The 27,977-nt window shown below is 35.6% G+C and overlaps 1 protein-coding gene across 6 annotated transcripts in view; it reads left to right on the top strand.

Moving 5' to 3' along the window:
• Window positions 1-27,109, top strand: part of LOC131668558 (synaptojanin-1) — a 433,427-nt gene extending 406,318 nt beyond the window's left edge. For all 6 annotated transcript variants that reach the window (XM_058942847.1, XM_058942873.1, XM_058942843.1 and 3 more), the window contains one exon: window positions 26,043-27,109. In XM_058942847.1, the coding sequence (XP_058798830.1) occupies window positions 26,043-26,953 (911 nt within the window). In that variant the 3' untranslated portion in view covers window positions 26,954-27,109. The remainder of the gene's footprint in view (window positions 1-26,042) is intronic.
• Window positions 27,110-27,977: the final 868 nt, after the last annotated feature.

Below are 27,977 nucleotides of genomic sequence, written 5' to 3'. Positions count from 1 at the left end.
AAATAGCTTTTCATGTTCTTCCAGAACGCGAAAAGAGAGACAATCTGCTTCGAGTGAATGTCACTAATATCATCCAAATCACTTATCGAAATAGACGCCGATATAGGATCAGAGGGATTAGTCGCTAATTCTTCACACATAACAGCATCCGCAGGCTGCGAAGACAACGACGTTAATGGCGAAACGGCCCGACTATCAAAATTACCACAACATTTTTTAAATGCTCCATCCGACAGACGAGAAGTCTTATTCGCACAACTCTTATGATAAAGAGACTTGCAGCGAGGGCACTGAATAGCATCACTAATATTAATAGAGCCCCTAGATGGACATGAGAAACTCTTCCGCTCGGATATTCCAAAATCCATATAAAACCAATAAATAGGTTAATAAAATAGTTAAACAATAAAAGTCACTCAAAACGATTCACAAAAAGTAAATTTTCACTCAATAACAGGTAGAAGCTCCAATGTATATACAGACAACAAAAATAACTGTCAACGCACGAAGCGGTAAACATGTCTTACTGCTAAGACAGAAGGAAGTAGACAATAGCACTTGATTCATTAAATCAAGTGCTATTGTCCCTCAAAGAAATATCCGAAGGGGTGAAACAAAACTTTGCTAGGAGAAACTCGACCCCGGAAAACTGCACTAAGAAACAAAAAGCTCCTCGAAAGCGGGAAAGAGATTTCTTCAAACCACTCAAATGTATCAAATGTGGATTGCTGGAGTACAGTAAAAGGTACTGTCCCCAATGTAATAAAGGAAACGAGGAAAGGAGTAGTTAGAAGTTAGTTGACCCCACTCCTTCGTCCCTTGAAACGAACCCCGTAAATGAAACCTCGCTGCCCTCGCCAGCACAATCAGCACTGGTAGTAACGAATGCGTTGAGCGATGAGAGCGAGGATTGTCCTGATTATGCTAATGAAGAGAACGTCGGTAAAGTGAACGCAGAGAAGGGGAGTATTGACGATAGTAAAGCCCAGGGCCATAAACCGGCCGAGCTGGTAGAGAGTTAATTGCCCACGCTCTTGAAGGCGCTGGTACCGGCAGATAAACCGTCAGGTTATACTCCCGAAGGACCTCCGAAAGTCCGAACCGAGGTGGTTCGAACGAATGTTGACGTCACTTTACCTGTTATGCCAAGAGCGAGCCCGTGGAGCCGCTGAATCAGTTTCGGTATACGAGGTGTGTTCAAAAAGTAAGGTGACTTTTCAAATTTCACGGGCAACGTACTTTCGATTATCGATTTTTTTGTTTTGTTATGTTGGTACACTCTTCCCGAACATCTGTACCAAGTTTCAAGTGTATAGCATTTTTTGTTTGGTTGTGAGAAGAGTAAAGGTTATAAGTGTTTTGCGTGCTCGGCGATTTCTTGCTATCGAAAAATATGGATCAAAGGATTTGCATCAAATTTTGTGTAAAAAATAAAATAAAGTGCTCCGAAACACTTGAAAAGTTGACGGTGGCATACGGTGAAACTGTTCTGAGTAAAAAAAATGTCTACAAGTGGTACAAACTCTTCCAAGATTGCCGGGAAGATGCCAATGACGAGCATCGCTATGGACGGCCAAGCACGTCAACAACTGATGAAAACGTTCAAGCAGTGAAGAAAATTGTTCTGGAAAATCGTCGAATCACTATCAGAGAAGTTGCTGAGGATGTGGGTATATCGCTTGGCTCGTTCCATGAAATTTTTTCTAACGTTTTGGGCATCAGACGTGTGTCAGCGAAGTTTGTTCCGAAATTACTAAATTTTGATCAAAAGAACCGTCGCATGAGCTCAAGAACTGTTGAATGACGCCAACGACGACCCAGATTTACTCAAAAGGGTCATAACTGGTGACGAATAATGGGTATATAGTTATGATATCGAAACCAAAGTCCAATCGTCCCAATGGAAGAGCCCAGATGAGCCAAGACCGAAAAAAGCACGCCAAGTTTGATCAAATGTCAAAGTTTTGCTCGCTGTTTTCTTCGATTACCATGGCGTGGTGTATCAGGAGTTCTTACCATATGGACGTACGGTCAATAAACAGTATTATCTTGAAGTTATGCGCCGTTTGCGAGAAGCAATACGAAGAAAACGCCCAGAATTGTAAAAAAACAATTCATGGCTTTTGCATCACGATAATGCCCCTGCTTACTCATCTTTGCTTGTGAGAGATTTTTTGGCCAAAAACAACACCACAATCATGCCTCAGCCACCATATTCACCGGATTTGTCCCCATGTGACTTTTTCTTGTTCCCAAAACTAAAGAGACCTATGAAAGGACGGAGATTTGCAACGATTGAAGAGATAAAGACTGCATCGCTGGAAGAGCTCAAGGCTATACCGAAAAGTGCTTATGAGAAGTGCTTTGAGGATTGGAAAAACCGTTGGCATAAGTGTATTGTATCTGAGGGGGATTACTTTAAAGGGGACAACATAAATATTGATAAATAAATAAATATTTTTTCTTAAAAATACAGTTACCTTACTTTTTGAACACACCTCGTATACCTCGGAACAGGAAACGCGCTGGTGGCTACCGGTGAAAATAGGAGACTTCCAACTAAGGGCTCTCTACGATACGGGAGCTTTCACCACGGCAATGGGAAGTAATGCTCTGTAGATAGCGTCGGCGCTGGGCATCAGGTTGGATATCACCCACGCGGATACGGCAGGACTACCAGATGGACGCAAACTGACGATCGTCGGTCATGCGATGTTGCCGTTCACCATGGATGATATAACGATGCCGACGAGGGTAACTATACTCCCAACCCTCGTCGATGAATGTATTTTTGGAGTAAATTTTGTCAGATTGTTTAGGGCGGTTCTTGATCCTGACGATGATACGTTGTTGTTCAAGAAGTTGCAAACTATCTTATTGTAACGGTCCAGTCTGATTTGTCTCCTATTTTCCTCTGCAAAACGGCAACCCGTCACACATGAGACTATTAAAGAAAAGCGGTAATTGAGCGTAGGCGCTTTTCACACGTATATGCAAATGTGTTAGGGCAACTCTGCGAAAACATTACCATATAAGGAGCGTGACGTCACGACCGTGGGAAAATTTATTATTTACAACAGAAAATCGTTAATTATAAAGTTTTTTAAACGAACAAAAGTATTTCTTAGTTAAATTTGATGCGCGGATCCTGAATTTCATTTTGTTATATTTCTCAAATCGATATTTGTTAGTCAAATCTAATCTACAAGTTAACATTGTTAGTTATTTTGCAATAAACAACAATATTGTTATTTCGAGCATACGATTACAATCTCGACGTATTGAAACAGAGAAGCAAGAATTTGACACTTTGATAACTAATTATTCACTAAGTTATCAATAAATAAACAATTTATAATTTTTTTAAACAATTAAAATAACACTGTTAGATAGCAAATCGATCATACGTATCTGTAAAATTGATGATTATGATTGTCACTAATTTGCTGATTTTTAAACCGCTAAAGAAGAAATTTGCAAATCTGTTTTTTAATTATTATTCAAAATTAGAGAGGAACATTAATCGTCTTTTATTTGAATAACATTCTTCTAACCACAAGCGATTTTTTCATGTAAAAATTTTCTATAATTTTATTGTAAGAGTGGCGTAATTTGATTATTAAATTGTATAACTTATAACTTTGAGAGGCGATTTTTCCTCCAGATGTAATTTATGTTAAAAAATTCATCATTTCAAGTTTAATTTTTTAAATCGCATAATTACAATTTCGATCGAGCCATTTTGCGATAAAACATGTACAAAATTTGCGTCAATGACAAAAATAGCGTTGTAGGGGCTACCAAGCGTAGAAAGGAGCCCATTTCGCATGTATAAATTCGCTCGTCGCTGCGGCAAGAGAACTCATTTTCCTACCTTGCTTAGCAGCGCGAGCACTGTCGTAGAAATAAAGCCTCAGCTATTTCCTGAAACGAATTTCTTTTTCAGTGGTTAGCCTGTTAAACTCCTTTCCTACAGATCTCTAAGCGCTCAACTCATGAGACTATCTCTCTCATGAGAAAAAAGCAGCCTTAGATATCTTCCCTCCTGAAATATATTTACTGTTGAGAAATTAAATTGAGCAGTGATCGCGGCGCTGTCGGGCCTCTCCCCGATAGATGCGATTGCTCTCAATTGCATTTCGAAGCAGCTCATCGAGTTGGTAAGCCTCATGGTTTGCTACTCGAAAGATTTTCTTTCATTATTTAGATTGCGCGCGTGTCAACTTCTTGCTTTTCTCGGAGACGTAATTGCGAATTCAATGTAAAGAGTCCGAACTATTATTTTCATAACGCGAGATAGATTCAAACGTTACATTAGTTAGCAAAATTGATTATTTCGTTCTCATCGCGCACATTCTAGTACGACTGCGCATTAGGTGAGATAAAGGAATTAATACGGAATTCCTACCCCGTAACAGTATGTATTTATTTGTATTTATTTCTTTTTATCAAATTTGTTATATCTTTTTATATTTATTTTTATGTTATTTCTAATTGTAAATAGGAAAACCGCAGTTGATAGTATCATTTTTCTTCCTCAGTGGTCGGATATGGAACTGCCATGGCAAGCATTTGTTATGTATTTTTCACATGTAAATCTGTCTCAATTCATCATGTTTATAAAATTGTATTTTATTCGAAATCAAAATAACTGTGCCTCTCTTTACAATGTGTATTATGAAACATATAAACAAGAGTCTTATAAACGTCCCAGTTAAGTTTGAAGTTTCAGTTGTATCACATAGGTATAAGTATATTAGTAATTAAAAACGAAAGGACGCAATATTTCTACGATGACAATGAAGTTATTGCAAAACGTGTTAAATACGAAGAAAATGAAACGTCTATTATTAGATATTACGGAAGTATTAAATTGTTCATATGAACAGAAAAATGTAGACTTCAAGTATAAAGAAGAAGCAGTTAAGTACTGGTTCAGTGGAAAAAGTAAGCCTTACTCATTAAATTCGGTACGGATCAGGTATCGACGAGTAAGTAGCGAGGAACAATTGTGACGATGGAAAGAGCAAGTTGAAACGGGGGCCAACAGATACGAAAAATTGTATAAGGATTTTAGTGCGCTGAATCCAAATCCGGCCTCAGAATTGTTTCATGACGTCAAGTTTTTTAAATATACTAGCCTAAATGTGCAAAAAGCACTGTTTTTTGGTATATTTGGAGTTATGTAGCATCGTAAATAAATTTTATCACAGAAAACTATATAAAGTATACATAACATATCTTCTTGATTCCCATATAGTTATCTTAAATGATAATATTTGTAATAATGGAAAATAAGGGAAATAGTGAGAGCTGGAAATTCACTTAATTTTAATTATATTCAGCAACGTTTGGTCACCACATTTGCTGACCTCTTCAGGCTTTATTAAAATAAAAACAACAAATTATTTACAATAAAGTTACAAATGTAATTTTAATGGTACATAATTATATGTACATGTGTGTACCTGATTTCTCTCGTAGTCAAATTATTATAGGCTAAAACGAATAGCTTGTAGCCAGTCACGTTACAATACAGTAAGAAATCAAGTATTTCAACACATATATATATTCTTCATCTATCATCCCTTCCTCATCGATCTTAAAGGCTTATAGATATGATTAAGATATTGTATGTCCTCTTTTCTATTTAAAGTGTTTTTATGTAAGCCGACGTGTAACATTTCAGATATTCTGCGTTTCTTATAATTCTTTTCATAATCCAATATCTTAGCTTTGTCCCAGTCAAATTCGTGTGATAGAATTCTTCTATGTGTAGCTACTACTGTATCTGAGCCAATGTTCTTTTTGTGTTCATTTAATCTAATTTTTAAGGATCACTTATTTTCACCTAAATAGACCGCTGAACGCTGTTTGCAGTTAAAACTGTAGACAATACCAGTGTTGTCTAATAAATCAGATTTGTCTTTTCCTAAACGAATGAACTCTTGTAATGGTTTTTGTAATAAAGGGTAATGTCACGTTTTTTTAACGCAGAACATTTTTTAAAGCTGTTGCAATTATTTCGAATAGAGACTATAGGTAGTTTTTGATTAATAATTTTTTAGAATTATTCTTTCCTTTTTTATATTTGCTAATCCGTTTGTGTATGTGTTTTTTGATAAATTCAGATGGATAATCATTTTTTATCATGATATTAGTAACTATTATTGAATTGCGTGAACGAAATTTTTTGTCAGCAAGTAAAAATACCCGGTCAACTACATTTGAAACTATATCAATTTTTTGATGAATTGTATGTTCTAAGTTAAAATTCAAAATTCTGTCAGTTTATGTTATTTTTCTAAACCAGTCAAATTCTAATTTATTATTATTTCGGATTAATTTTAAGTCGAGAAATGGAATAAAATTATTCATTTCAATTTCAAACGTAAATTGTAATCTATTATGATAAGAAATGAACGTGTCCACAATTGAATCAATTTTATCTTTCGGAACATATAATTATATGCCATTAAAATTACATTTGTAACTTTATTGTTAATAATTTGTTCTTTTTCTGTTAATAAAGCCTGAAGAGGTCAGCAAATGTGCTGACGAAACGTTGCTGACTATAATTAAAATTAAGTGAATTTCCAGCTCTCACTATTTCCCTTCTTTCCATTATTACAAATTTTGCTATTTATTGCATCTTAAAGTACGAATCTTCCCCTTCAAAATGCCGTTGAGTTTGTCTAAATATCTTTTTTTTCGCTAAGATATCGCATTTTGAAATTTTTATATTTATGAATTTCTCAAAATTACAAATCAATAACCCATTAAGCCCTAAGTGGACGATTTTTTTAAAACTTTTTTCCATTCATGTTTCAATCAGGAATATAAATCAGGAATAGACATTTCTGACGTAAAATTGTCTGAACTGTTTATCTATGCTGTTACAATTTTGAAAAATGCGTGCGTGTGCGTGTGTATATGCGTGCGTGTGCGTTAACTTCATATTCGTGATCAGCGACTCCGATAACCCCCGAATAACAATGTTCGAGTAAATTCACTGAACTGAAAAATTCTTGCAACAAAGGGTTAATAGATTTTCGAAGTTTGAGAAATTCATGAATATAAAAATTTCAAAATGAGATATTTTGGAGAAAAAAAAAGATATTTGGGCAAACTCAGAGGCATTTAAAAGGGGATGATTTATACTTTAAGATGCTTAAAATAGTTTTTTATGAAACAATTCATTTACGATGCTACATAACCTTATACAGGGTGTCCAAAAAGTAACGATACACCTGAGAAATTTTCTAAGCCGGTTATTTTTTTAACCGGGTGAAGGTTGTTCTTGAAGTAACTTTTTACGAGGAATCCGATGGTAACCTTGGATTTGACCTTGAACCTCATTTTCAAGGTTATTTTGAGGTCAACCTCATTTTTTAAAATGGAAACCCCTATTTTTTATGGCGGAATCGGAAAGAGCGGAAAATTTTACGTCCAGATATGTATTGAGGTATGAGGTTGAGGTAACCCCTAGAGGTCAACTGGAGGTCAAAGTATGAATTCTTAAAAATCTCGCGAATTCAGTGGTTAAACAAAACAAACAAAAGGATAACCCCAGGTAACTTTCAACGGTTGCAAGAGTGGTCAGCCTCCGTGCGCCATGGGCTGCTCTCTGCTAATTTTTCTGTGTTCTATCTCGGTAAAGAAAGCCGGCGCTGACTTTCACAGGCCGAAGTTTGCGCTGGCTGGGAAAGGTTGATACAAAGAAACGGACACTCTAATTCACTGATATTACATATGGCGATCTCATTTATTGACGCCTTTTCACAAATATCATTACAAGATTCACTTCGCCACGGCGAGCGCGCTCGCTCAGCCTTTCCGCGACAAGAGTTCGCGAGATCACGCGAGCGAGATCGCTCAGCGTGCGCGATAAAATCGAAATACGCAAATGTCCGTAATCGAGCGAGAGCTGGCGCGAGAGAGATAAACAGGCTTTCGACCCACCGGATGCCAATGGTCCGTCGGCGAAGAGACGACGCCGGCGAAAGCGCAGGCCCGCTGGAAACGGCGCCCTGGCGATGACTGGGACTGCTGCAGGAGAGGCCGCAGCACGGCCTTTGCCCCGGGGACGGCGAATGGTCGCTGCGTGTCCGGGCTCGGCTTGGACCTTCTGGCTCTCCTGGCAAATGGCAGTCGCGCTTCTAGCAGTCGTTCCTCTCTGGCCGAAATGTCCTCTCGTTCCGACTCTCCTTAGGCGGCCCTAATTACTTGAGAGCTCGCGCCTAACTGCCCTTCTTCTCTCTTAATTTTCCAAGCCTCGCACCGCCGCGCTCCCACTTCTCTCGCCGTCAAAAATCAGTCAAAATCGCTCTCTCTCTCTCTCGCTCTTCTCGCTCTCACTCGCACTCATGGCGACACCTCGCCGATCGTCGCGCTCCTCCCTCCAGATCCTGCAACGACACAAGTATGTAGTCGCTATATAGCGTATACTTGGTCGCTGCGTTCACGCGAGGAGAGTGCCGCACACAGAGCCAGCGAGCATCGCTATAGCCCTGTCACAGCCCCCCGCTAAGCCGCGGAAGCCGCAGGCACCCGTGGGTTACCCAACGCAACCCTCCTCGCTCGAACACAGGACCAGCGAGAAAACGACTTAAAATTATATTACAAAATCAAAATCATAAAAACTTCAATAAGTCAGCTCGCCTTCACGCCTTCCGCCTCAACATCCATAGCTACCGGTGCCTCCTGCGTCGCAAGCACCGAAACCAGCGAACTCGCCATGATCGGTGGCTCTGCGGCAGGTAGAGCACGCTGCGTTTCTCGCTGCGGCTCCTCTCGCGCCTCCTCAAAAAAATCAAGCAGTTTTTATTTTTCCGCGGACTTTTCAAACGACCCTCGTATAAATCAAATTGATGTAACTAACATTGAATCTGTTCAATATACTATACATGACTAACAAAAAGCCAGAAGTATTCATTTCAGGGGTGGAAACTACTCATCACGTTCACCCCCAAGAACCGTTTTTTCAGTATATCTCCTTTTCTATAAAACATTTTTTCTTGAAACTAACTAAAAATTATTTGTTCTCATGTCCCAATATTATCACTTATACCACGGATGCAGGGGGTTGCATCTCTTATTTTTTACAAGGGTGGAAGTATTTTTTTTTAAGTTATTCCTGTAAACTAAATAAAACTTCTTTTTCGGAAGGACATTGAAAACTACAGGTAATGTATTTCAAATTTTCTTTTTAAATTATATATAAGAGCGTAATCCCTTCTTCAGTTAAATATATAGTTTCCTTTTAACAAATAGCTATGATAACCGCTTTGAATTAAATTTCAGTCTGAAGAAGGCCTAAAATAATGAGCAATCTATATCGTTATATGTCAATAGCACATTCAAAGTGGTAAAAACTACCATCAAATTTCACTTCTAAAATCAGATTTTCATAAGATTACGCCATTTCTATAGAATATTTTATAAACCTTTAAATACACAATACTTATACGATGATGCTTTTCTAAAAATTTTCTTCTAATTACTCCAACATTTTTATGACCATAAGTTGCATTACATTAATATTATTAGTAACATAAATTTCATATTCGGAAGAAACGAGTTATCTGGTGTGAGTCACTGGAATGTTTTCAACTTGTTTATCTGCTAAAAATGAGCAGGTTTAATCATCATGTGCTTACCACGTATATTTTTTTCGGTGCCAGTCAATCGAATGTTTTGTAGTGGGTCGGTGCTATTCTGCAAAAGAAATTCTTGCGAAACGTTCGAAAAAAATATATATTGCAACGAAAGTCGATTCGATTAATCGATCCGTTTGCAATTCGGTAACACTCGCGATGCTAGAGCGAACAATTAAGAGAGAGACGGGGCGCGCGAGAGTTCAAAGTTTCAGTTAAGCCTCAGCTGTTACTTGGTAAAGTACCGCCAAATAGTTTTTGCACAGTGTTTTACCGTTTTATCAATAAAAGTTTTGCTAGGATTTTTGGACGTGCACGAATAATTAGAAGAAGCAGCATCACAGCAACAACAAATAAAGCGGCTGCGAAGCAGCAGCAAATTTGGAAGCGATCGAGGCAGCGCAGCTGGTTACTGAGGAGCGCCTTTGATTTTGCTGAATAAACAATTACGGCTGATCACCGTAATTGCACCGAGGGTAGGTGCACCTCCCATTTTATGCGTGACGAAATACTAGCGAGAGTATTTTGTCTATCGTGACTCTTATTTTGTATTTGCGCCGAGCGTTAGTTTTCGCAGCAAAGTTTTGAATTCTCTCTTTCTCTCTCCCCGTATTATTGTTAATAATTGTAAAATCCTATTCTCTTGCGTTAGTCTTTCAGCTCATCAAAGACTGTAATTTTTCTAGTCATAAACGTTATTAATTTTATTCGCCGCATTACGTCATTTCGTTTCCTATTAATTTAACGGATTTATTACGTATTAAATTTTGAACTGATTTCATCTAGGGAATTAGGTGGAATAAGCATTAGGTCAATTACACCTAAGATAGATCGAGTGTCACAAGTCAGGTAACTTAATATGAGTTCAACTCTGTTGGAAAAGAGACACTGAAACGAAAGTATCAAACGTAAAGGCGAATACACGTATACGAGGTCTGTCCGGAAAGTATCGGGCCTACGTTTATATCTTTGCGCCATAGTGTTCGAGCGACCTCTACCGGACAGAAACGTCAACAGTACTGTCTCACGAATCTATTGGTTACTTACTGACACCTGCCGGACGTATAGTTCATGCGCAGCGTGTCTTTGTTTACAGTGCCTTTTTCGCGTTCGTCGGATTTTGATATTGTCAAAAATGACTGAAAAGCAAGATCAATGAATTTGCATCAAATTTTGTCTTCAACTCGGAAATACGAGTTCGGAAACTATTGAAATGATGCAAAAGGCGTTCGGAAGCACGTGTATGAGCAAAACACGAATAAAAGAGTGGTATAAACGATTCAAGGATGGTCGCGCTTCTGTCGATAGTGATTCTTGTTCCGGCCGACCTTCGACGACAAAAACCGCAGATAATATTGAGCGGGTGCGACTTGCAATCGAACAAGATCGTCGTATGACTGTGTGAGAACCAGAAAAAGACCTTGGGATACCAAAAACTATCGTTTCAGAAATTTTAACCGAAAATTTAAGAATGAAACGCGTGTGTGCGAAATTCATCCCAAAGTTGCTCACAGCAGAGCAGAAGAACATTCGCTTAGAAATCGCTCTGGACAATCTGGAAATGGTCAATAATGATGATAATGTGCTTAGAAAAGTTATTACAGGTGATGAATCATGGGTTTATGGTTATGATCCTAAAACAAAACAACAATCTTCACAGTGGAAGCATTCTGAATCGCCAAGACCAAAAAAAGCACGTCAAAGTCGGAACAATGTTAAGTCAATGTTGATTGTTTTTTTCGATTGTGAAGGTGTTGTACATCACGAATATGCACCAACAGGTCAGACAATCAATAAAGAATACTATGTTCAAATTTTGAAACGTTTGCGTGATGCAGTAAGAAGAAAACGGCTGCACTTTTGGGAAAATGGTGACTAGCTTCTCCATCACGATAATGCGCCAGCGTATTCATCCAATCTTGTGCAGCAGTTTTTAGCAAACACAATATCGCATTACTTCGATAACCTCCATACAGTCCCGACATAGCCCCTTGTGACTTTTGGCTGTTACGAAAACTAAAAAAACCACTCAAAGGACACCGATTCGATGACAAAACAACGGTTGAAAACAATGCGACGAGTGTACTTAAGGCTATCCCTAAAAGTGAGTTCCAGGACTGTTTTGAAAAGTGGAAACAGCGATGGAATCGTGTTATTCAATCAAGTGTGGATTACTTTGAAGGATGCCAACCACCAGATGATGAAGAATAACGCTAGCACGAAAATATAAAGGTAGGCCCGATATTTTCCGGACAGACCTCGTACTCATACGTGTTTAACGGAGCGGCGGTTAGCTCTGCATCGTGAGAGTTTGTGCTTTGATAAATTCCCTTTATACTAGCTAATCCACTCCGTTACAATACATATTTATGTTATTTCAAGTCTCAAAAAAATTTCAAGAGTAGTAACGCATGTAAGTTTTAGGTCATATATTTCAGCCATGTGAAAAATATTATCTTGATGCGAGAATGCTACATATGGATTTTGAATTGGAATATGTGTAGAAATAAATGAACTGAATCAGGCATTCTACCTTTTCGTATTGCAAATAACTTTCATATTCATCTTTGATTTTTAATAATCTTTTTCTCAAAAATTTTTTGTTTTTCTCTGTTTGTGTGAATAATTCTTTTTTCTTAATTTATATATAACATAAGTTTATTTTTAATATTGTATCTTCAAGTTATTTTCTAGTTAAATTCTTTATGGAGTACATGCGTAAATATAATATTCTTCATCGACTAATTATGAGCCTAGATAAGATAAGTTGAAGATTTTTCTTGTATTTATAATTATTTTTACCAGCATACATGTTTATTTTAGCATTCAAAATGAAAATCAATTCTCTAAACGTGATAATTATACTACTCGATTATTTTCAACAACTACCTATTGAAGAAAATAATTACAATATTAAGGAAGTGGAAATTAAAGATCTTTTTCAGTCAATATTATTAAATTTGATGGATTCAAGTAATAACGTCAATTCAATTGTAGAAGCTACTTTAGATTTCCAAGAAGAATTTAAGGAACCTAATGCTATTATTGTCGAGAATATTGATCTACATACATTTCTTGTTGATCCTGAATTTCCGACAGATGATTGCAAGAGCCAAAGTGAGTCATTGAGATTCGAATATAAGAAAAGAAGAAAAGTTTTGGAGGAGCGGAAAAGGAAAGCGAAATTTGTCTCTTAAACAGTACAAAATCGGTTTCGTACAGTCACGTCTGAAATTTAGTTACATCGCTGGGCTCACCAAATTAACAAAGGTGTTACGTACCGGAAAAAAATTGAAAGGATTTGCGATTATACCTTGGAAAACTTTTACGCGACTCTTCAATCTGGATTTATAATTCATGATAATGGCTTGAGAAGGTCGGCTTTACAAGCAGAAAAATTGATTGGGAACGAGGACGTGCGATTTAGAGCTTCTAAAGGTTGGGTTGCAAAATTTAAAGAAGCCCATAGAATCGTTTCTAGAAAAATTAACAAATTTGTAACAAAAAAAGCATAAAAAATAGAGATGAATTGCACGCAAAAGAGATGGAATTTATAACAAACGTCAATCAATCAATAAAACAAATTGGTCTTGCAAATATCTTTAATTCAGATCAGAGTGGTTTTCATTCTGGTCGTACTTTAGCATTTGAAGGAGAAACGCAAATACAGTGTCTTGTACAATCTGTCTTGTCAACTACACACAGCTGTACAGTACAACCAACGATATCAGCAGAGGAACAGTTATTATCACCTTTATTTTTAATTTTACAAGAACTAACCGAAATTTTGGACGAACTGTCTCACAAAAAATATTTAAGCCTCAGAATATGTATGTTGCCGCTTCAAAGTCTGCAAAAATGAATTCAGATAAAATCATGTTTCGCATACTTATGAATATAGCAATTCAAAAAGGACAAATTTACAGATCTCTTCAAGACATGGTTGAGGGAAATATATTTTCCAAATGTTGGATCTATAACAATGCTATTATTTGATTCGTGGAGCGGACACTGTCCAGAGGCTCTGCATCATGCAATGCCACGTGATAAAACGGTCTATCTGAAATGAATACCTACAGGAACCACTGGAAATATTCAGCCATTAGATGTTTTTGGGTTCCGTGTTTGGAAAAATTTATTCAAGCAATTTTCAGATAGTATTATGTATATAGATCATGATTTAGAGTTGCACAAACGAAATAATATTATCAAATTACAGTCACTAGTTCATAAACAGTTTTCATCCCCACGTTATAAGAATCTATTCAGGTATGCGTGGTATAAAAGTGGGTATCTTGTAGATAAACCAGAGGCATTTGAAAATCCCGTAGATTTCAGTTTCGGAGATTCATGTGGAATGCATTGTAAAATAGATGGTTGTAAAAACGTGGTTATTATTTGTTGCGGTTGGTGTAAGAAATCTTTGTTTCAAGCATTTTTTTGAAGAATATCATTATTGTTCTGCTTATAATCCATAAGTTTATATCGATATTCTCAATCTATTTTCAGAGAATTTTTTTTATTTAAGAAAATTAATGATGTTGATAGATAAGTTTCCGAACAATAAGAAGTAATATGGAATATCATCTAGTGTATTATTAAAATTTAATTCTGCTTGCCTATCGTAGCTATCTATTGTAATAAAAATGAATATTCAACTGAAGAGGATGGATAATAAATAAATGTTCAAATGTGATGTTCGTATCACTTATAAATAAAATAATTCGAACTCTCGTATCTAGCTAATGAGTAAGAATTTGTTTCCAATGATTATACTCTAATTGTCAATAAAATAGATAAATAAATCAAATGTAATCAATAAGTAAATCAAATATACATAAATAAGTACAATGTTTCGAGGAAAGTCAGACAATGCCCTAGTTTCTTATGGTGCGAATTGTCCCATAAGCAGAGCTAAAGTCTCTCTTTGATAGGATATAATTCGGCTCAAGATTCTTATAGCGCGAGATGTTCTATAAGTCGAGTTATTATAAATTATATATATAAATTATATAATATAAATTATAAGGAATGGACAGTCTTGCTTAGTTAATCACAATGAGAGAAAGAACTTAGGTATAATCCAAGTTTATTCAAACTCATGCGCTCACCTTGCAAGGCTAGAAGTGAATGCTAGCCTGTGCAGAGGTGGGCCTATTTATACATAGATTTTCCCGCTTATTTTTGCAGGAGAGATGTCATCAAAAATTCGAGATACATTCGCGAATTTTGAGAAATGAGTTTTCTTAATTTACAAGTAAATAACAATTAATATTAAGTTTTTAACACATGTAAACTATACAGAATTTGTTATTTGTTGATTTTATACAATATACAATTGTCGCCAATAGTGTCGTCAAAAGTTTGTAATGAGGCGCGCAGCAGAAGCTCGCACCTTCTGCTGCCCGTGCGCGCCCTTGCCCTATGCCCACCCGTCTCGCGACCGGCCGCATAAATTGCGGCAAGGCCCACCCTCTAACGCGCGCCCCTTTTCTTCTCCCTGCAACGCCCACGACCGGAGATACGGGCGTTGCAAGGACACAGACGGCGTCCGACGGCAGAGGCGAGGAGGCCGCACCAAAACACATGCAAAACGTGCAGCTTCCCGAGGCACGTACCCGAGAAGCTGCCACACGTGGCCTTCCAGCCACACACACACACCGACGTAGCTCGCCTTTGGCCAGGACGAGGCTGACACCGCCGACGAAGACAGTCCACCGGGAGCCGGCGATCAGCTGATCGGCCGGCTACTACCGGTGGCGCGCACACACACTGACACTGCTGAGAATGACGACACCTGTGGCCACAGGTGTCGCCAACGAAGAACAACCGCACACACACACACGCGGACCTGGACGGCGAGCGAGCGCTCCAGGAGGCGCCGAGAACGACGAACGCGAGGCGCGACGAGCACGTGTGCGAGCGGGCGCGGCCATTTTGGACGCCGCACATGTGCCGCGATAGCGTGTATGAGAGCGAGAGATAGAGTAGGAGAGCGCGCGCGTATGCGAGACCGACAAGGAGGGGAGCGCGCGAGATAGCACTAGAGAGAGGGAGCGAGAGAGAGATAGAGAGAGATAAAGGAAAATACTAATTAAAGGCGCTAGCGGCGCGAAGTTTCCGACGACTATTTTAAATTACTGACCATGCGCACTACCGAGAATACCGATAAAACAGACACACTGACTTATACATATGCAAATCAATTACAGGGGCGCTACTGACGAAAATTTGAATGAGCTGACAACTTGAATAAATTAATGCGAGCGAATTTATTGTTAATTCAGGCAAAATAAATGGACAATTGGACAAAAACATTGTAACTGACATGCGAAAAAAATAATAAATCACGAACTGCGAAATAATGATGTATAGCGAGACGTACAACCATTAGATTAATAATTCAGACTATGCGAAATTTTATACTTAGACCGAGCGCCGCTGACTTAAGTGAAAATTTGTACATGACGAGAGGGTGTTGAAACTTGTTTGTTCCGCTCTCTCTGATAAAGGACCCGCGGTAGGGGTAGGCTAATTTGCATAGCCTCTTATGACTAACAGACGATAGCGGGGGAAAATCCGTGATTTTGGAAGAGATTTCCGGGAAGGACGAGTAGCGAAAAGACTCGTCCATTTTGTCACCCGCCGTAGCAGCAGCAACAGCACGACAAAGCTCTCTCTCCTTCCCTACCAATTCGCCGAGGAATTAAGAGATTTTTGTAAGTTGCCGACATTTTATTTGCAGGGCTGACTTTGCGGTGACGAGTGCCGCCTAATCGTATAACGCGAGAGAGTTTTTGGTGCGTTGCGCGCGTTATTTATCGGTTCGCGAGACGTGCGAATTCCGTCGTCGCGACCGTTGCAAATTCGCGCGAACGCTGGGCCGCCATCACCCCTCGCGTATTTAGGCATTAACCGTCGCGCCGGGTTGTAAGGAACGCAAGTGGAATAAAGTGTTTTCTGACAAAAGTGCCGTGATTTTGTTGCCAACCTTTCCCTTTTTCCGACTTTAGCAGGACTAGGAAGGAGCCAAAACCACGGACGACCGGCGGACATCTTGTGTGCGTGCGCTAATTGTTCCGACCTCACTTTTCGCGATTTATAGCCGAGGCCGATACCTACCCCTGGATCGAGGTACATGCGTGGAGCTAGCCGTGGACCAAGGATAAGGGTTTGTGGTGATATTTAGGCTGTGGTGGAAGAGTGGAGCGTACCACTCACGTCGGTTGGCTTGAGCTGCGAAAAGCTCGCCTTGCCGACGTTTTCCCCGACGACTACCGATTTTCGGCTGTCTGGCGCCCTTCACAAAGTCGGGGAAACGCTCTCACTCGTTGGCCGAGGAGCCCGGAAGCCGAAGAAATTCCCCCGAGTTTCCTCTATCCAACAAGTTAACAACTAATAAAGTTAATTAACGTGATATTACAATATTTACAATAAAAAATTATTAAATTTTCATATAACTTTATAGTTGATTAATTTTGGAAGTATTTTCCAAAATTAATTATTTAAATTAATTAATAACATTTGAATTATGACTAATTTTTCATATTTGTAACGGTTTTTTCTAATCTTAATATGCAATTATTAGATTAATTATCTAAGATTTCTAAATTATAAAGTTATCATTATCAAGTATTAACTTAATATTTTCGTTTTATACATAGCTTATTGTTTAAATAAATTATTAATTGTTTATTTATTAATAACAGTTATTATTTAGCTGTTATTAATGAAACCAATTCTTACTCATGTACTATGCTTATTCACTTTGCATATGAATTATTTATATTTTTCTAATATTTCATATGTTAACGTAATAAATAAATCAACTTTGCATATTGATATTCATTATTATTTTATAATTGAATGTAATTTTTGTTATTATATTATGAATCTACATGGTAAAATCTATATAATCAATACTTTGTTATATTAAATTTATCCCTAATTAACATATTTTTCTTAATATCCAAAATCATTATAATCTATTTTATTTTCCTTCGAAATATTACTAATCTCATATATAAACAATGGTTAAGGAAAATCCCTCATGTAATTAAAACAACACTCTTGAAAATTTCAACGTTTCGCCATAATCTCATGGCCTCTTCAGGAAAACTTTATTAAAAAAAAAATTATGAACAATTAAAAACTTTTTTATAAACAAATCGACATGATCATAACACTACAGTACACATCTAACAATAATAATAAAATCATTCGTACTCACAACTATAGAAAACCTAAGTCATAGTAATGTTAATTAATAAAATATTTTTACTATTCAGAAACAAACCGAAAAGTCAGAGATATAAAATGAACTGTGAATTTCAAAGTGGTAAAACTGTCTATATACTAGAAATGTCAATATAGTAAGCAATTAAACAACCAATCAGAGTCAAGCACGAAACGGAGATGCCCGAACAATTCGAATCACACAAATAAAATTCAATGACAAGAGCGCATCTCTTTTACAACATTTACAATCCGACAGTATTGTTTATTGAGAAGCTTCACATCTTCTTTTCTGTTAATCGTGTTATCACTAATATTAATATTAATCATCTCAGATGTAATTCTTTTTTTGTAATTTGATTCTCTATCCAAAATAACTGTGTTTTCCCAATCAAATTCATGGTTAGGAAAATTCTCTATGTGAGAAGATACTGGTAACTTATTTTTTCCTATTGAATCTTTGTGTTCTTTAATTCTCTTTTTTAAACTACGTTTTGTTTCCCCTACATAATTCGCAGGGCATGATTTACAATTGAATTTGTAAACGACTCCAGTTTCATCCCACTTTGACAATTTGTCCTTGCCTAGTTTAATTATGTTATTCAGTTTTTGCTTAAAATAGGAACACATGTGATTTTAACTTTAAATTTCTTAAAGATAGAATTACAATTATAATAAAAATTCTCACATAACGGCAGTGGTAGTATAGTGTCTTGATTATATTGTTTATTATTGTGAACTGATTCAATAATACCTTTGATTTGTTTGTATCTATGTTGTCTTAGTCTACGATTGATATTTGAGTTTATGAATTTAATCGGATAATTATTTTGTAATAATGTTTTTTTTATTTGTTCAATATTAGCATCATGAAAGGTCGGATCTGATAAACGTACTGCTCTATCAACTAAATTAGAAATAATATTTTTCTTCTGTTGAATAGTGTGATTAGAATTGTAATTCAATAGTCTGCCTGCCGAAAGTGGTTTCTGATACCAATTAGTATAAATAGAATTGTGATTTCGGTAGATAGTCACATCAAGAAAATTTATACTGTTGTTTTGTTCTATTTCATATGTGAATTTCAAATGTCTGTTATAGCTGTTAAAAATGTCTAATACTGATTGTACATGTTCTTTTTTTATACACAAAATTGTATCGTCAACATAACGGTAATAAAAAATTGGAACACAGTCAAAATCCTTTTTAAGTTCATCCAAACAATAATTTTCTAAGTCATCCATGACTAAATCTGCAAATAATGGCGATATTGGGGATCCCATTGGAGAACCAAACATCTGTTTATATATTTTATTATTAAAACAAAAATAAGTATTATTAAATATGAATTTGGTAATATCAATTATTGTATTGAATGGAATTTTTGAGTGTGATTTTATTCTATTGTAACGTTTGTCTAAACTTTTGATAACCAAATCACAGGGAATGTTCGTAAAAAGAGAACTTACCTCGAGCGAAAGTAAATTATAATCATCCGGAATATATATTTTTTTAAACTTATCTATCAATGAAAAACTATTTTTAATATATGATTTGGGTGGTTCAATACATTTTCTCAGGTTTTTATCTAATACTTTTGAAAGAAAATAAGTAGGGCTATTTATTAGTGAAATAATGAGAAAGTGTAGAGAAGAGAAAATGTGTTCCAATTTTTTATTACCGTTATGTTGACGATACAATTTTGTGTATAAAAAAAGAACATGTACAATCAGTATTAGACATTTTTAACAGCTATAACAGACATTTGAAATTCACATATGAAATAGAACAAAACAACAGTATAAATTTTCTTGATGTGACTATCTACCGAAATCACAATTCTATTTATACTAATTGGTATCAGAAACCACTTTCGGCAGGCAGACTATTGAATTACAATTCTAATCACACTATTCAACAGAAGAAAAATATTATTTCTAATTTAGTTGATAGAGCAGTACGTTTATCAGATCCGACCTTTCATGATGCTAATATTGAACAAATAAAAAAAACATTATTACAAAATAATTATCCGATTAAATTCATAAACTCAAATATCAATCGTAGACTAAGACAACATAGATACAAACAAATCAAAGGTATTATTGAATCAGTTCACAATAATAAACAATATAATCAAGACACTATACTACCACTGCCGTTATGTGAGAATTTTTATTATAATTGTAATTCTATCTTTAAGAAATTTAAAGTTAAAATCACATGTGTTCCTATTTTAAGCAAAAACTGAATAACATAATTAAACTAGGCAAGGACAAATTGTCAAAGTGGGATGAAACTGGAGTCGTTTACAAATTCAATTGTAAATCATGCCCTGCGAATTATGTAGGGGAAACAAAACGTAGTTTAAAAAAGAGAATTAAAGAACACAAAGATTCAATAGGAAAAAATAAGTTACCAGTATCTTCTCACATAGAGAATTTTCCTAACCATGAATTTGATTGGGAAAACACAGTTATTTTGGATAGAGAATCAAATTACAAAAAAAGAATTACATCTGAGATGATTAATATTAATATTAGTGATAACACGATTAACAGAAAAGAAGATGTGAAGCTTCTCAATAAACAATACTGTCGGATTGTAAATGTTGTAAAAGAGATGCGCTCTTGTCATTGAATTTTATTTGTGTGATTCGAATTGTTCGGGCATCTCCGTTTCGTGCTTGACTCTGATTGGTTGTTTAATTGCTTACTATATTGACATTTCTAGTATATAGACAGTTTTACCACTTTGAAATTCACAGTTCATTTTATATCTCTGACTTTTCGGTTTGTTTCTGAATAGTAAAAATATTTTATTAATTAACATTACTATGACTTAGGTTTTCTATAGTTGTGAGTACGAATGATTTTATTATTATTGTTAGATGTGTACTGTAGTGTTATGATCATGTCGATTTGTTTATAAAAAAGTTTTTAATTGTTCATAATTTTTTTTTTAATAAAGTTTTCCTGAAGAGGCCATGAGATTATGGCGAAACGTTGAAATTTTCAAGAGTGTTGTTTTAATTACATGAGGGATTTTCCTTAACCATTGTTTATATATGAGATTAGTAATATCCAAAATCATTATATCTATATCTATTACTTTGTGACGTCACGCTGTTTATTTTGATTCGATTCTTATTTCTATACAATCGCGTAAACAGTGAGGTAGCGCCGCTTAATATATTGATTTGAATAAACAGATAGATACGTTAGACTAGTTGCAGTAATTCAGTGATTTAATAAATAGCTCATAAATAGGACCGTTACACAAATAAATATTTAATTCTTTGCCTTCTAATATATAATTTAAAGAGAAAATTCGAAATACATTACTTGTAGTTTTCAATGTCCATTCGAATAAAAGAATTTTCATTTAGTTTACAAGAATAAAATTAAAAAAAAATACTTACACCCTTGTGAAAAATAAGAAATGCAACCCCCTGGATCCGTGGTATACGAGGGTGGTCCGATAAGTACTTAGCCTCACCGCCCGTTGGCGCCACTCTCGCAAAAGAAATATTCTATCACGTAGTACAACCTCCTCGATAGTTACTGTCAAGATTTCAGCCGGATCGGAGTTGTAGTTTATTTTTGAGAGCGTGTGAAAGCAAGTGTGTCCGTTGATTTTTGAAAAATGGAAAAAGAGCAGTATCGGTCGGTGATTCGATTCTTGTTTTTGTTTTTGCTGTGTACGGTGACTCTTCTCCTTCGATGGCGACCGTCAAAAATTGGTTTAACGAGTTTCAACGTGGTCGCACGTCGATATTTGAAGAGCCACGTCCAGGTGCTCCGAAAACGGCTACCACGGAGGATAACGTGATAAAAATTCACGATCTCGTATTGGCAGATCGACGACTGAAGGTGCACGAGATAGCTAAGATCGTAGGCATCTCAAAAGACCGCGTGGGGCATGTCCTGCATGAAATTTTGGGCATGAGAAAGCTGTCAGCGCGATGTGTGCCGCGTTTGCTCACTCCGGACAACAAGCACAACCGTGAGATAACTTCAGAGCAATGTCTGACGCTGTTTAAGCGCAATCCAAAGGAGTTTCTGCGTCGTTTCGTGACAGTCGACGAAACATGGATCCACTGGTATACACCAGAAACCAAGAAACAGTCGAAACAGTAGACTTTACCCGGCGAAAGTGCTCCGAAGAAGGCGAAGACTGCCCCATCAGCCGGAAAGGTGATGGCCACCGTTTTCTGGGATTCACAAGGTGTGATCTACATCGACTACCTGGAGAGAGGCAAAACCGTCACAGGGCCGTACTATGCCGAATTATTGGGCCGATTCGACGTCGAATTGCAGAAAAAACGGCCCCATTTGGCGAAAAAAAGTGCTCTTCCACCATGACAACGCACCGGCTCACTCCTCCGCCGTCGCCATGGCCAAATTGGTCGAATTAGGCTACGAACTGCTGCCCCATCCACCGTATTCTCCAGATTTAGCCCCGTGCGACTTCTTTTTGTTTCCAAACTTGAAAAAGTCACTCGCCAGGCATAATTTTGAGTCGAATGAGGAGGTAATCGCTGCCACGGAAGCCTACTTTTCAGACCTCGAGGAAACGTATTTTTCAGACGGGTTAAAGAAGTTGGAGCATCGCTTGGCCAAATGTATCGAACTAAAAGGAGACTATGTTGAAAAATGAAACGTCACTTTTCCAAAATTTTCCATTTTCTTTTGTAGGCTAAGTACTTATCGGACCACCCTCGTAACTTATAACATTGTGACATGAAAACAAATAATGTTTAGTTAGTTTCAAGGAAAATTGTTTTATAGAGAAGGAGATATACTGTTTCAAATAGAAGATACTCATCTTTAAGAGGGTCATAAATATGGTGACTTAACTTCGACCTTGAGGGACATTTTCAAAGTCATTTGAAGGTCAACTTTGTTTTTTTTAATTTTGAAACCTCCATTTTTGATACCAGATTTAGAAAGAGCGGAAAATTCCACGTTTAGATAACCTATTATACGTTGAGTCCAGGAAACCCTCCAAGGTAACCCTTAAGATCACATAACGTTTAATGTTATTTTTTTCTTAATCTTTCCATTTAACTGACCTAAGAACGATAAGGTTATACGAAAAATATTACAGATAAAAGTTATTGCATTTGGAAAGGGGCGTCTGGCAGTGACCTTAACTATGACCTGGAAGGTCATTTTCAAGATCATTGAAGCTCAACCTTGTGTTTCTCGGAGTAACTTACTTTTTTTATCATGGATTTAGAAAACAACAAAGAACTCCACGTTCAGAAAACATATCACATGTAGTGTCTAGTTGACCCCGCAAGGTCATCTGAAGTTCAACTTTTTTTTCATAGGAACCGACATTCTTGATCTCGGATTCGCAAAACAGCGAAAGTTATACGTCCTGTCATTATTACAATGTAATGTGTAATCAATTCTTTAAGCTCATTTCACGATCAAAGTAAATTTTTCAATAAAAACGTTAATTTTCGATTCATATTTGAACGGAGTAACAAATTAATGTTAAGATGAATAATAATCAATAATGAGCATTTTTCACGTCTGTAACTATAAAGTATTAACAAATCAATACCACTCTTTAGTGTTATCTTTCAAATATGTATAACGACTTTGATACTTCTTCACAGAATTATTCAGGAAATGAAATTGTGGAAGTATTGTTAGTTCTCGGTTAATGTGGCCGGAATTACAAAGCTGCTGCTCGGTTCTATGCTGAACGTTTTCCGAACCAGTGCCATCCAAATGACAGACAAATCAGAAATATTGAAAGACGTTGCCATATGAATGATCTATATCGACGGAGAAGTAGAAACAGGAATTTTAATAACAATGATCCAAGACTTCTTGCTGAATTGGAAATGGTTCATTCGAACCCTCACATCAATACAAGAAATTAAACATCGATTGGGTGTACCTCGAACTACTGTTCATTGAATATTAAGATTCGTGGGTTATCATCCATATCACATCATCCTACACCAGAAAGTAAATGAAAATGATCATTTACTCAAAATAAATTACTGTTGGTAAACTCTTAATCGACTGGATGAAAATCCGAATTTCTTTTCGAATGTTTGTTTTAGTGATGAAGCTACTTTTAAATGTGTTTGTAGACTTAATAGACATACTTGTCATTATTATTGGTCACCTGTCAATCCTCATTGGCATCACCAAGTTATAAATTAACACTATTAAAGTCTTAATGTTTGGGTGGGAATATTTAACTGGCATACCATTGATCCTTATTTTTTCTATGACAATGTCAACGGTCAAACAAATCTTGATTTTCTGGAAAATGATCTACCTGGATACTTGGAGAAGATTCCACTGAATATTCGACAGCTTATGTGGCTAGAAAAATATGGTGCTCGTACTTACTTTGCTATAAACGTTAAAGTATTTTTGAATGTTTAGCTCATGGAATAGGTCGTGATGATCTACTTGGGTCTGCTGACCTCAATCTATTGGACAGCTATTTCTGGGGGTTTCGCAAGGATGCTGTTTACAAGGACAGACCTACTACTAGACTAGTTATGATGAACAGAATTAAAAGAGCTTGTACATCAGTTACGCCAGAAATACTTAGAGAAGTTATAAATAATTATCGTCGCCATTCGGAAACATGCTTAGCGAACAAATGAGGACCTATTGAACATTTAACGTAATTGTGCGAACCATTTATCATTAATTTATTGCCAGATCATTCGTATCATAATTATTAAGTTATTTGTCATCATATTGACTATTATTCTTGATTATAATCAGTATTTACTGATAACTTTTGTTAAACCCTGTATACGATGAAAAGATTAATGAATTTAGAGTATTCTAATACTTACTCATACTTTAATTTCTCTTAGCAAAACATGAAACTGTTTTGAGTAAAGCAATTTGTCATTATTTTGATGTTTTAAATGGCCATAAAAAGTTGAACTAATCCTTTACATGAAACCTTGAGAACTTTTTCTACTTTCCGATTCTGACATCAAGAATAGTGGTTCCTATAAAAAAATAATTAAACTTCACATGATCTTGCGGGGTCAAGTATACACTACATGTAATATATTTTCTGAATTTTTTGTTGTGTCCAAATCCATGATAAAAAAGGAGAATATATCGAAAAACACAAGGTTGACCTTCAAATGATCTTAAAAATTACCTTGAAAATGACCCTCAAGGTCAAAGTTAAGGTCATCACAAGATGCCTCTCTTGAAGTTCAATAACTTTTATCTGTAGTTAGAAAGATTAAGAAAAAAATAACATTGAACTTTATGTAAACTTGGAGCCTATCTTGGAGGGTTTCCCGGATCCAACATATAATAGGTCATCCGAACATAGAATTTCCCGCTCTTTCTGAATCTGGTGTAAAAAATGGAGGTTCCCATTTAAAAAAACAATGTTGACCTCCAAATGACCTTAAAAATGACCCTCAAGGTCAAAGTCAAATCACCATATTTATGACCCCTTAAAGACGAGTAACTTTTATTTGAAACATTTTACGCTAGATCTCATAGATTTTGAAATAATTTAATGTGTAAGTTAAAATGGAACACATTAAATTTTTATTTTTCATTATAAATTGAAGGTTTCATGCTACCAAAGTATCTGTGTGCTGGCGTGAGTCTCTTTTATAGTGAAGCAATGACCTAGCACTACTCACACATTTTAAATCGCATGATTTTACCACTAAATAATATAATGTACAACAATGTTTTTAAGCGAATAGATTATCAGTAATTCTAAAATACTGTCATTATTCGAGTCATTTATTTATATTATTCTAAAATACCTCTGCTCAAACAGCAGTGTGCACATATTTGGCTCAACTCTCTGATTAACTACCATTATCTAGTACGCATTGTACAATATCAAAAAACAGCTTAAACGAAAGTCGATCTTACTAAAGAGTTATGGATTCGACTATATATCGATGATTCAATTTGGTTCTAAATTCCTATATAGTTTTTTTTATTTTATTAATTTTTAAAAATAAGCTCATAAAGTACTAACTACAATTTTGCAATGCATATCCCATAAAAACATTTTTGAAAAGAAAACCTTATACATTTGTTGATATAAGTAATTTATTTTAAATTTTATAATATTACTATGATAAGTTTTTACAATTTTTCTTTTTGCTATTTTCAGAAGGCGATGAAGATTGGAATATTGGAAAACTAATATATTATGGCAGAGGAGAATTAAAACAAAGTGACCATCGTCCAGTTGTTGCTATCGTTGACATTGAAATCCAATGTACTGATCAACTCCAACGGTGCCACGTGTTTCGCCAAGTAATTCAAAATTTAGGTCCTCCAGATGGAACAGTAATCATTCAGTTGGATGAAAATAAACACGACGTTGAGAATATTATAGAAACGGATTTTATGAACTCTCTTGTACAAAATCTATCAGAAATTGGAGAAATTCTACTCGTAAGATTTGTGAATGATACAATTTGGGTAACATTTCGAGATGGTCAAAGTGCATTGGCTGCTGTACAAAAAGGCACAATTGCTTTTTATGGAAATATTTTACATTTGACATTGAAATCCCCTGATTGGGTCCCTTTTGTTGAAAAAGAAATTGATTACTTTAAAAACGATGAAATTCTTCATGAAAACGAAAATCTAAACATTGAAAAAGGACATATGAACTATTATAGCAAAAACTTTCAAAATCCATTAATTAATCCTTCACATAAATCGCCACCACCAAGACCTGTGCCACCGTCAAAATCTTCAACGATTTTAGGAACAAATATAGATTTAATCCAGAAATCTGTCAGTGTAGAAAAACATAAAGCTTCAGTGGAAGAGTCTACGATACATGAAGAGATAACTGAAAATATTTCTAGTTCATCTATTTCTGATCATACAAATATAAGTTCTTCGGAAAATGTAGATAAAAAATACGTAAACGCTCCTCCCTTACCGATGAGGCAACTCCCTCTACCTCCTCCAAGAGTGCCCCCACCAGTATTACCATCATCGATACCACCACCTATTCCTGCAAGATCCTCTACAGCACCTCCAGTACCTGCTAGAAATAATATTTAATGTATATATACAAACAACTCTACAGAGTACAATAAGATTTCATTATTTAAATGTTGTATAAATTACATAAAATTTACGACATATTGCATTGAAATAAATAAATAAGTAAATATGTACTTTGTAGCTGAGCTACAAGAAAATATAAATATATATATATATTGATGTGTTAAAAATTTAAATAAAATTAATTTAAATAACACAGGGTGTTTTATTCTAAATTGAATCACATTCTTAAAAGAAAGTCTAATTTGTTGAATATCATAAATAATAATAATCAACCATACTGTTACTATCCAATATATAAAATTTTGTGAAATTCTAACCAAAGAAATACGAGAGTGAATCTCAATTCTCCAAATAAAAATGAAAGTACTTTATTATCTATAATGACGTTTCGCTGGTTTGTATTTCAGCCTCATCAGGTCTTTTATTTCAAAAATAATCAATTCGTTATATAAATATAATGTAAAAAAATTTTTTTACACATGTAATGATATCCAAACACATAACTACAAAACAAATAACACATACCAATGCAATCTGAATAATTTTCACAATATCAAAAATAACTATATACGACAAAAATTATTTGTAAATATTATAAATTAAAATGAACAATCTAGTCATAATATAATAAATAACAATCCGAAAATGCACAATAAATAGCAAACCAGAAGTCACACAACACAAGTCACACTGCATACTGAGAGACAAAAAGATAAACATAAGCATAATACAAAGATAATCTTATTAATATAGATATAGTATTGGATAATTAGTTATACTAAATTTATTTTATTCTATTTATTTTATTTTATTTATTTAATCCTCTTATCTGTTAATAGTATTACTATACGTATTGATAAATGTTATTTCGGAAATATATCTTATTTGATTATTAATCTCTTTGTCACAAATTCGAACATTATTCAAATCAAAACTGTGTTGGATTCTCTGTAAGATGTTTTGGAATTGGTAGTAATTTGTCTATTGGAGTATTTGCATATTTTGTAATTCTTTGTTC

This window comes from Phymastichus coffea, unplaced genomic scaffold (assembly GCF_024137745.1).
Source record: "Phymastichus coffea isolate CEN01 unplaced genomic scaffold, Cenicafe_Pcof_1.1 PCOF00006, whole genome shotgun sequence".
Lineage (NCBI taxonomy): Eukaryota > Metazoa > Arthropoda > Insecta > Hymenoptera > Eulophidae > Phymastichus > Phymastichus coffea.
The sequence above is the reverse complement of the archived record's forward strand: the minus strand, read 5'-3'. Positions and strand labels throughout refer to the sequence as shown.